Source organism: Solanum pennellii, chromosome 1 (genome assembly GCF_001406875.1).
Source record: "Solanum pennellii chromosome 1, SPENNV200".
In the NCBI taxonomy this organism is placed as follows: domain Eukaryota; kingdom Viridiplantae; phylum Streptophyta; class Magnoliopsida; order Solanales; family Solanaceae; genus Solanum; species Solanum pennellii.
This window is the reverse complement of record NC_028637.1, coordinates 68,130,743-68,142,171: the sequence shown is the minus strand read 5'-3', so window position 1 is coordinate 68,142,171 and position 11,429 is coordinate 68,130,743. Positions and strand designations below refer to the sequence as shown.

Here is an 11,429-nt window from a genome sequence, read left to right as displayed (position 1 = left end):
CTTTGTTCTTTCTATTTTTCCTTCTTCCAACTCTTTTTCTTTTTACCCTCATTATCAAATAATTAAGTATAAAAGATGATAAAAGTAACCCACTATTTATTTCAAGGTTATCTCCTTTAACCCCCAAGTAATTAAATTATTACCCTTACCCCACAAATTTCATAATTATAAGCATGAATAGTCCAAAACGCCCCTTAAAAACTCTCAGCAGAAATCCGACTCAGTCAAGGTTACGCCACTCGTGACGGCCCGTCGTACCTGCGATGGTCCGTCCTGCACGTCCGTCACAAAGTTCAGAGACTCAATTTCAGTAAAAGGTCTGTGACGGTCCGTCGTGGCTACGACGGTCCGTATTGCAGTTCCGTCGTGAAGTTCAGAGAGTTGATCCCAGTACCCATATTTTCAGAGTTTAAGTGTTTTGAAACGATGACCCCCCGACGGTCCGTCGTGACCATGACGGTCCGTCGACTGTTCCGTCGACTCAGCCTGTTTCTATCAAAATAATCTTGCTGCTCGAATCGACTAAACAGGTCGTTACACGTAGCCATCCAATAAGAAGGAATTGAAATGGCATTTTTATCTGGTAGCAAGTCAGTAGTAAAATCAATATCCCATATGGGAGGGATTTTAGGAATATCACTAGGAAAGACCTCCAAAAATTCCCTCAAAACGAGGACTAACTCAATAGGAGAAACTTCTTAGTCTAAATCTTTGACTCTTACAATATGGTTTAAACACCTTTTAGAAATCATCCTACAAGCCTTTAGACAAGAAATGATATGACCTCTAAGAATTGAATTTCTCCCCTTCCACTCTAAGACGGATTCATTAGGAAAGTTAAACTTGACAACTCTTGTCATACAATCAATGGAAGCAAAACAAACATACAACCTGTCCATTCCCAAAATTACATAGAAATCTACCATATCATGTTTTACCAATTAAACACGGGGAACTCTATTGGGCAACACTATAGGACAATTTCTATATACTCTTTTTGCAACCACAGACTCACCTACCGGGGTAGTCACCATAGAAGTTTCTTTTAAGATATCGGGAAAAATACCAAACTTGCTAGGTACCAAAGGGGTAACAAATGATAAGGTAGAACCTAGTTAAAGTAAAGAATATACATTTAAAGATATTACTTTTAACATGCCGTTCACCACATCGGGAGAATTCTCTTGTTCACCCCTAGAACGGAGATCATAAAAGTGATTGTTTCTTGGAGCATCAACATAAGAACCACTCACTTTCCCACTCCCCTTCTCTTGCCCCTTCACATTAGGGAAATCTTTAACCTTGTGACCACTTTTACCACATTCGAAGCAATTGTGAGTTCTAACTAGGCATTCACCCATGTGTTTCTTGCCACACTTCCCACATGTAGGCTTCTTGCTTTGTGAAATTATACCTCTTCCATTATAAGACTTAGGGTTAGACATCCTATCATCATGAGCTTTGGGAAATTTGGAAAAGACTTAATTGGAGAACCTCTTCATAAATCTAGGTATATCTTAAATTTTCAACCTTTCCTATGATGAACAACTTTCAAAAGACCTGGCCTTTCGATCCTCTCTATTTGATTGACCATGCTTTGCGGGTCCTGAAAGAGTCCATTTAATAATTTAATCAAAAAGAAATTTCGTCTCTTGAGACTCTTCCTTTTCTTTCTAGATAATTCCAGCTCTATGAGCCTCTATCTGACAGACTAGTTATTCTGGATTTTAATTCCCTCAACTAGTGATTAATCATAAAACGGATCTAAATAACGATGTGCCAAAGCTTTAGGTTTTAACATGTCTCCATTATCATCACTTTGAGAGGATGAAGCTTCTTCGAGGAGCTTCATTATTGGAGTTGGATACCATCCTTTAAACAAGACTTCTCTTGAAAGATACTTGATCCTATCAAATTCTGCAATATAGAAAGTCCAACTGATAATATAAGAAATTCTTTTTTGAATAAAATATCTACACAGTTTTATGTTCTTTAGGAGAGAAGATATGTCTTGATCTAGCTGAAACTGACTGAATTTGTCAGCAATTTTTTTGGCAAAACTTATATATTTCCACCAAAACAGTTCCGCCATTCGTAAAACCATCTCGGGATTACTCTCTTGGTCACTTCTGGACTATATTTGACAAACCACGTGTGAGTAGTTGTCCAAAGGTAGAGGAAGTTGAACCAGGCTGATCTGTAGTCATGCCAATTGAATGTTTGAGGTCTGTGTTCTCTCGATAGATTAATAAGGGTCAACTCTTTACGAAAGAACCTATCAAGAAAGGCTCTCTTGAAGATCTTACAAGTCACTGGACCACCTCTTAGCACCCTATTATCCCTCCATTAAGTGTACTTAGTTTTTTCCACATCTTTGAATAGATAGACGACCAACTCAAACTTTGCACCCATCGTCACCCCATATCAAATAGGAAAATATAGACCTCATCCACAAAATCTTGAGGGTCTTTATCCGTTTTCGACCAAAAGAACATAGGGCAGTTCATCATAGTAAAGTCTCTCAAATGAGATGCCTTAGTGGTAGCATGATGAGGCACACGGGGTCCAACTTCCCGATTCACTTGAGTCAGCATGGCTTGGACTTAAGAAGTGACAGCATTAGCTTCTGAAGTCATGGCTTACGCCAAATTGAGAAAAGTTACCCTTTTCTCTCCATCAGTCATCGGTGGAGGAGCAACCGGAACTTGATCACCCATAGAAACTTTTTCAAGTGGAAGGACTTGATTGTGTTGTCGAGGAGCTTGGTTTTCATGGGACCACACATTTGAAATCCTCTTCCTCGGCACTTCTTGTGGCTTTTCATCGAGTATTCATAGCTATAACCACAATAAAAGGCTTAGGTTAAAATAAAACATAAAATAGACACTAGAGGCACGACATGTGATTACAAAAAGATGAGAATTTGATAAGCATCTCGTCAATAAGTGTGGCGCGTTTCACAATAAAGAATACGAATATACATATACATGGTTTAGACATCCTCTGAGAAAATTTCATAGGTTAAATTATGGAATATTTAAAACTTTTCATCTTCATCTACAAGTGAGGTTTACTTAGACCTCTCGCTTACACATAATATAATCATAGGGAGCATACATATACTCCTCACATAGGAAGTACCACATAGACTTATACTTTTATTTCACATACATAATACAAAAATATAATCTCATAAGATGTCTAGGCTAAGTCTCATATTAAACCATCTAGGTCTAGTGAAACATTGGGATTAGCCCATACTTCATTACAATAAAAGCCACATATACGCTTATATACAACAATAGTCTTCAAATGAAAGAGAATGAACAAAATTGTTTTTAAGATTAAACAACATCACATAGGAAGATGGTGGAATCCTCTTCAGAAAGTGAGGACCTACCGAGCCTGTAGAATGAGAATCCAAGTCTTTTTAATGGACCTCTAAAATCTCAACGGATAGAACCTACATAGTTGTATAATACACAGAAATATAGGTTAGTAACCACTTGTACTAAGTATGGAAACATGCATATAAAACATTTGAATGAATTCATCAGAGAGGATATTTACTTTAGAAAAAACTCTAAGTCATTTAAAAGTCTTTAATGCATATTCAAGAATCCATATAACCAATAATTACATATTCATTAGGACAAGATCATATATCACAAGACCAACATCATCAAGTATAATCAAGTCAACATGTGTTGTAGCATTCTTGAGTACATAACAAAACGATTCCAGCATCAGGTTAAAACAACAAACCTTGTATACAATTCCTAACGTTACACTACATATAATACCCTTACTCATAACCCATCAGCAAGTCTACATGTTCAATGATAAAGCAAAGCCCCATAAACTTACTCAACAAAGTAAACCAAACAAAGGATCACAAGCATATCTATCTTCATATAATTTAGCATAAAGAGTAGCCATCATCATATTTATTAATATAGATCATTAGCATGTTCATAAGTGAAACTTACATAATATAGGATCTTCAACATGTAATGTCAACATATGCATATTCATTTACTTTATACAACATAAGAACAACCTTCTAGGATTCCCTCAATGAGAACTAGTGCGATGTATAGGTAGAGTCCCATACCCATACCTAGACAAAGTCAAATTCCTTAAGTCACCCTAGTTAGTGTTCACTTCATTACATCATTTTACTTTCGGGAACACTTTCCTTAACTGACATAGAAAACAAGAGCAAAGTGTGGAATACGGTGCCACATTCATTGGGGAAATCAAGTCCACGAAATTAGAGGACGAGAGTTTGAATAAGCTCAAAAACAAGACTGTTTGGTAAGGCATGAAATTGGGTTCTTGAAATGGGAGGTGTGCTCAGCTTTAAGTGAAGAATATGTGTTCCCCGAGGGGATGAAGTTTTTTAGAATATGTTAGCATAATCCCATGGTTCACGGTATTCTATTCATTTGGGTGTGATCGACATGTACTGAGATTTGAAATGACATTATGGGTTGCTTGGAATGAAGAAAGACATAGTTGAGTTTGTGGCTAAGTGTCAAAACTTCCAGCAAGTTAAGTATGATCACCAAAGGCTTAAAGGTTTCTTCATCAAATTCTAATTTCGGAAAAGATGTGGAACAGGATAGCTACGGATTTAGTGGTTGGTCATCCCAAGACCTTGGGAAATTTCTACTCTATTTGGGTGGTAGTTTAAATGTTGACTAATTTAGACCACTTCATTCTTGTTAGAGTAGAGTATAATGCTTTGCAGTGGGCTAAGGTTTCTGTGAAAGAGATAGTGAGACTGTATGAGTTGCCCCTTTCTATCATCTGAAACCATGGCACGTAGTTCACATACAAGTTTTAAGGAAAATTCCTTGTGGTGTTGGGCACTAAACTCACTTTTATAACTTTCTTCCATCCACAAACATACGAATAATTAGAGAGAACTATTCAAAAATTAAAGGTCATGTTGAGGGCATGTGTGATTGACTTATGAGGTCACAAAGATAAGTTCCTACCTTTGTGTGAATTCTCCTATAATAACAGTTACCTCTCCAGCATTAACATGGTACATTTCAAGGAACTTTATGATAGCGATGTAGATCACTCATAGGGTGGTTTGAAACTAGAGATCTCATACCTTTGGAGGTTTATTTTTTGAAAGATGATCTAGATAAGGTAAGCAGCATCCAAGCTAAGGTTCTAGTATCTAAGAGTCGACCAAAAAACTTTGATCATCGCAAGGTAACAAACATGTCATGCCCCGAGTCTACACTGTGGGCAGAACTGATTCTCGAGAACCATTATTGCCCCAAGCGAACACTTGGCTTGTCTTATCACTTAGTAGAAAACTTAAACAAATTCAAACAATCACAAAAGATAATCTCATTCAAGAAACGTAGAACATCTTAAAAGAAACATTCAACTACCCTAAAAGGAAACTCAAGTCTCAACATAAAAAAACTAAAATAGCAGACTAAAAAACTGTCTGAATCCTCTAGATAGTAAGAGGGATGTCAACAAACGACCCCCGATCTTATTAATAACTGAAATAGCTAAAATAAATAAAGTAAAAGATAACTAAAGGGATCCTACAAAAATCAAAGAGGTGCATTAGCTAATGTTGAGTGGTTAACTGGATAATGGAGGTGCTGGATGTTGATCCTGATTACATCTATCTCAATCATTAAATCATTCCGGACAAATGATATTAGTACACTGAATGTACGAGCAAGAGAGGAGTTAAAAGATGGTCGGTGTTCTTTTTCTTGCTCTTTGAATAAACAAAGATGTCAGCAATCAAGTTGTTAACAAAATGATCTAGGAATGGTTTGAACACACCATTCATCAAGCTCATGAAGGTTGTGGGGGCATTAGTCAACTGAAACAACATCACTAAGAACTCATAATGTCTATAGTGGGTCATGAATGACATTTCAGGTATATCCTCAGACCTAAGATTTAATTAATGGTAACAAAACAATAGGTCAATGTTAAAGAAAACGGATGCACCCTACAAGTTGCCAAAGACATCATCTATCCAATGCAACAAATACTTTTTAATAAAGGCGACCCTATTCAACTGCTGGTAGTCTATTCATATCCTCACACTACAATCCTTATTCTTAACAAGATAGAGAGGAGTACCCCATAGGGAAGAACTACGACAGATGAAACCTTTATCAAGAAGCTGATGGATTTGAGCTTTAAGATCTTTTCATTCTGGTGAAGCAATATGATAAGAAGGAATTGAGATGGGGGCAAGTGTCAGGTTGAAAGTCAATTTAGAAACCTTTATCCCTATTCGGAAGCATTCCAGGAAAATTCATAGAGAACACTTCTTTAAATTCTAACACTACAAAAATAGACTCCACAGAGAAAGACTCACCATCAACATGCCAAATGATATAAATATGCAAAACACTCATGCCCACAAGTTCCCTAGCCCTATCAAATGATATGAACTTACTTGGCTTAGGATTGTACACCCCTTCCCACTCTAACCTTTTGCAACCCAGGATCTCTTGAGCCAGAAATTTAGCATTAGATTTACGCACAACTTAATTAAGGTCAACCAATTCAAGCCTAAGATTCTATCAAAGTCAATCATATCCTAAATAACAAAGTCACCCCAAGTATGAAAAGCCATAATAAAACAGGACAAGCACGATACACGTTGTTGACTATGATAGACTCTCAAACTAGGTTAGAAATTTGGATGAAGACATCAAGCAGATCACATAATGCATCAAATCCCAAGGAAAACTTAACAAACACAAATGAATAAGAAGAACTAGGATCAAACAAAAAAGTATCCATAAAGTCATAGACAAGAATAATACTTGTGTTCACTACATCAGACACCTCAAACCTAGTTCTTGCCAAAAAAGGCATATAAAATTGAACCCTGTAAACTTGACGGACAATCTCCTTGCCTGACAGCACTACTTTTCTACCTCCATAACATTTTCCCCTGCCTCCATGACACTGCTAATTTCCTTCACTCTCACCTTGTGGACATCCTCTTAAATTACTACCGCTACCCGATGGTACAACTATTCTGGTCTATTATTCCATGCGATCAGACATACGTAGATGGACAAAATCTCTCCTCAGATGCCCTAGTTTTACATAATTCTAACAATCGCGATCAAAATATTGCATGATGCCTAATGTAGGTGTGGATCCCTGACTATGCAAAAGGTAATTCTACTATGGAGTTCCCGAATAGCCACATGTAGAAGCGGGCAGGCTGACTAAATTTGTAGAACTATAATCGTTGGCCTACCTGAACCTCTGGAGTAGTAGTAAACATGAAAGTTATATGTGCTCTTGGGCATCATATCTGAAGTGTAGGCCTGCCCATCACGTCGAACTCCTTCCACTTTATTTACAAAGTCATTCACCTTATTCAAATTTTACATATAGAGGTCATGTGAATAGAAAATACCTGGAACTTCGGGTTATATTTTAGACCAATATACAAATCCTATCCTCCTTTGTAGACACCTATTGGGTAGCATATTTTGACAAGGAATGTAACATTGCCTAACTTGTGTCCGGACTATCCACAAGTCCAACATTTGTCTTCGTCAGAAGTTTTCTTACTTCTCATTCCTTTAGAATATCTTTTTTCTTTTGAGGATCTTTTCTTAGGTGTCTATTTTTCATATCGTTCTTTCTTTGAAACCCTATTCTGCGAGCAAGAATGTTGTATGACTGAAGGGCAAACTCAGCCAAAGCCGCCATCTCCAATATACTAGCCGGTGCAAAGTTATTTGTAGCTTCTTTCAGTTCTTCATATGGAAGAAACCGGGTACTAGTTGGATGGGGAAACGATCCTTGAGCAGGAACAGTCTCTACACGCTTTGGTTTTTCAGCTTCTTTGTGGGAGCCTTTCTTCTATTCATGATTAGATCCACATAAACAAATAAAGAGTGTTGATATGATAGTGATTATTAAGATGCCAGCAACAATCCCAACAATAAGAATTAAACTCGGATGTCTCCCTTTGTGTGAAGATACTGTTACTGCAGGAGCTGAAGGCAGATTCGGAGCTGCTTCAACTGGTGACATAGCAGAACGAGGAGCTTGTAATGAAACTGGTGGCTTAAACAAGGTAATGTTCAGCATTTGGTATCAACACACTAGTGTTGGGTCTAGTTGGATCTTATGCATTGATAATGAAGCGTTTACAGCTGAAACTTCATCATATTATAAGCGAACTCCCTTGTATGGTGTGATATCCATGTATATATTTATCTTTGAAAGATCCACCATATAAAAGTTAATCAGCTCAACTTGAGACACCTTTAAACCTAGTTGTGAAGGAAATTCATTTAGAAAAAGTTTCCAATTAGGATTTGATGAGACATTCAAGAGAAGAAGGTCGATCTTTAACGGGTAAACCCACTCGCAGTCCAGGCTTCTTCGTTTGAGCACCATATCTTGTCCACAACAGTCTGTGGAAGTGTGAGGAGAAAATTGTGGCTGAGCCAAACCAGAGGGTAGAGTACTAGGACTGAATTGCGGGGGTGCAAGGCCAGCACTAGGAGGCACCAATCCATTTTTCTTCATTGATGGCTTCGATAAGATGGAATTGGAAGGAGCGCGCGCAGTAGTTACTAAAGGACCGTAATCATGAGGCTGAGATGGAGCTAGCCCATGCCATGGCGCACCAAGAGGAGAATGTTTCCTATGCTGTCTATGAAAACAAGGTATATTCGCTGGCATGGGAAGATCAGGTATGCTAGGTGCTTCAACATGTTTATTGACTGGAGTAACAGGTTGTTGCTCAAATGGCTCATCAGGCAACTCAGCATTAGTGATGCACAAGAAAAAAAATAAAATGGTTAAATTCTTCAGCTTCAAAGACTGGCCCCTTTTTGATAACCTAGCACAACACGGGAAGAACAGTAGCTTTGACAAGTCCAACATCACTAGACGCCAATGAAAACAAACACCGTTCGGATCTGAAGAAATTGAACAAACTAACAGCTAGATCGAAAAGTACCAGTACAAACAACACTACAAGCAAAAACAACTTGCATCAGCTATCAAATGAGGACCTAAAACCCCAAAAACTTTTATCCCAGACCTTCTTTCCTGATATCCAGTTCGATGAGCATAATATGCATCCTCAGAGTGTTGAAAATTGTACAAGTATAACAGAATAGAATATAGATGGTATGGCTGATAGTATAATCTATAATAAACTCCAAGAGATGGGCATGAATATCACAGCCTATAAATGGAAGAGTGCCACCGATAAGCAAGCAGCTAATAGGATAGTTGCAGGATATACAAGTACTCTAAAAAATTGGTGGGACAATTATCTCACAGAACAAAATAAATATGAGACAGACCCTGCACTGTGGATCTACCAATGCTTTGGAGAATCTATTGGTTTCTTTCATCCTCTGTAGAGATCTAACTGTTCAATTTTTTTTGTATGGCCGTTCTCTAGTAGTTGGATGAGAGCTTCTATATATGTATTGGGTTGGTATTTGAGGACAGAGGTTCAGTTGAAGTGGGATAAACGTTTTTGGAGTGAGGAAGTCTATCTTTAATAGCTCCGACATTATCACCATGACAGATCTTAATCCTTTTAAGTTGCTCACTAATTCTTTCTAGCATTTCTGGAGAGTTGTTGAAGTCATTAGCTGGTTTAGGGAAATCTTCTAGGGAAAATTTATGGATTTTTAAAATAGGATTAGTCTCTAAGTTGAAATCTTATTTGGAAGAACTGGGTTTGTTACCAATCTGGCTGGTACCACTGTAATTATACTTTTAGTCCTCAATTTGTTTGGAAACAACATGAAGAACCTGGTTAGTATAATTATTTTGTTCAAAGACTTTGTTTATTTCTTCAATAGTCACAAAGTTGTTTTCTTTATGTTCTGAGGGTTTTTTGAAAGGTGCATCTTTCAAAACATCTTTTCTATAAGGGATGTTTATACCTTTAAGAAGAGGGGAAACACATTTGACAACCTTGTCTTTGGTATGCCATCTGTTAACTAAAACCTGAAGCGATGAATTGGATTCACCGATTTGGCCAGTAGATTCAAACCATTTGAAGAATTCAATTTCTATTTTGAATCTCTTCATATGCTTAAACCATTTGTCTTTGAACAAGAATCTCTGATCCCTTGTGCATGCATCAACATACCAAGAATTATTTAAAGCATGGTTAGGGCATATCCACCACTTATTAATCTTTTTTGTGTCAGGAGTAAATTGTCAACTGACTTAATAACTCTTATACAATCCTTTTTCTTATAAGAAAGAAGCTTTCATTTCACTAGGAGTAGGACTTCCAGCAAAATAAGAATCATAATAAACCTTGGGTATTGTCTGGGTGAAATCTACCCCGCGGAATTTACCCTGTTTTTCTGAAACCTTAATGGTTTCATATAAATCTTCTCCTCCCTCGAAGACAATCAACTAGAGTAAGGACCAAAAGAGAACATAGACGAGGTACCATCTGATTCAAAGGTTGTAGATGACTATCTTAAGTTAGGTCGAGCACCTGAATTTATAGTAGTAGTATCCTGGTACTCTGTTACTCGCTGAACCATTTTGAGCGATTGAACCACTTCTCCCATTGTAGGCCTTTGGCTAGCTTCCGGAGCAACACAAGCCGCTGCAATTGTGCGAACCCCCACAAAATCCTCCTTTGGGTACTTCCCCTCAAGTCTTGGATGAGCAACTTCTTCCAAACGATCCTTGTCTCTAAGTATTGGTCTCGCCCAAGTGACAAGATTCTCCTGCCTCTCGGGTCCTTGAAGTAGAAGGTCTAGCCATAGAATTCTTCTACTAGAAGAATCATGGCCGAAAGAATTGGATCTAAGAAACTTAAGGTTAACAGATCCATCAGTAAATTGAAGAATACTTTCTAGGGAAGACGTAGAAGGCTGACCAGGAAGGGGTTCGGTGATAGATTCAAATTTCAAACTTTCATCGGAAAGAACATCATTCCACTTTAACATTCTGGGCACAAAAGTAGTGCTATGCTCTTGGTTAGATTCCACAAGCATAGTAACGCCTTTGGGACTAGAGTTAATTGCCTTTGGGGCAATAGTGGTTTTCATTAGCTTGTAATATACCCGATATATTATAGCTAAATCTCTGGTTCCTAATTTGCTATTCATATTCTTGGTTTTGAGATTAAGTGACAAGGTATCAATAATATTAGGGTCTTCTATCTCTACAGAGAAATTAGGATAACAATTGAAGTAAACCGGCCCCTATGCAAGATTACTTCTAAGATTCCTAACAACGAATCATCAACATTGACAAGTCTAGCATCTCTTAACATTAAACAAATAGGAATATTTAAGCCTTTACGGAAAAGGGGTTTAACAGCTACCTGAACAAGACCAATATGAAGAAATTTAAATTCTTTTCTATGCCTGTCTATGTTAGCAGCAATCAACAATTTAATA

The 11,429-nt window shown here is 37.5% G+C and overlaps 1 protein-coding gene and 1 pseudogene across 1 annotated transcript; both read right to left on the bottom strand.

Moving 5' to 3' along the window:
* Window positions 1-7,596: 7,596 nt before the first annotated feature.
* On the bottom strand, window positions 7,597-9,058 carry LOC107022397 (annotated as a pseudogene).
* Window positions 9,059-10,490: 1,432 nt separating this feature from the next.
* On the bottom strand, window positions 10,491-11,135 carry LOC107022388 (receptor-like serine/threonine-protein kinase ALE2). Its single transcript, XM_015223016.1, has one exon. The coding sequence runs from the start codon at window positions 11,133-11,135 to the stop codon at window positions 10,491-10,493; it is 645 nt and encodes a 214-aa protein (XP_015078502.1).
* Window positions 11,136-11,429: the final 294 nt, after the last annotated feature.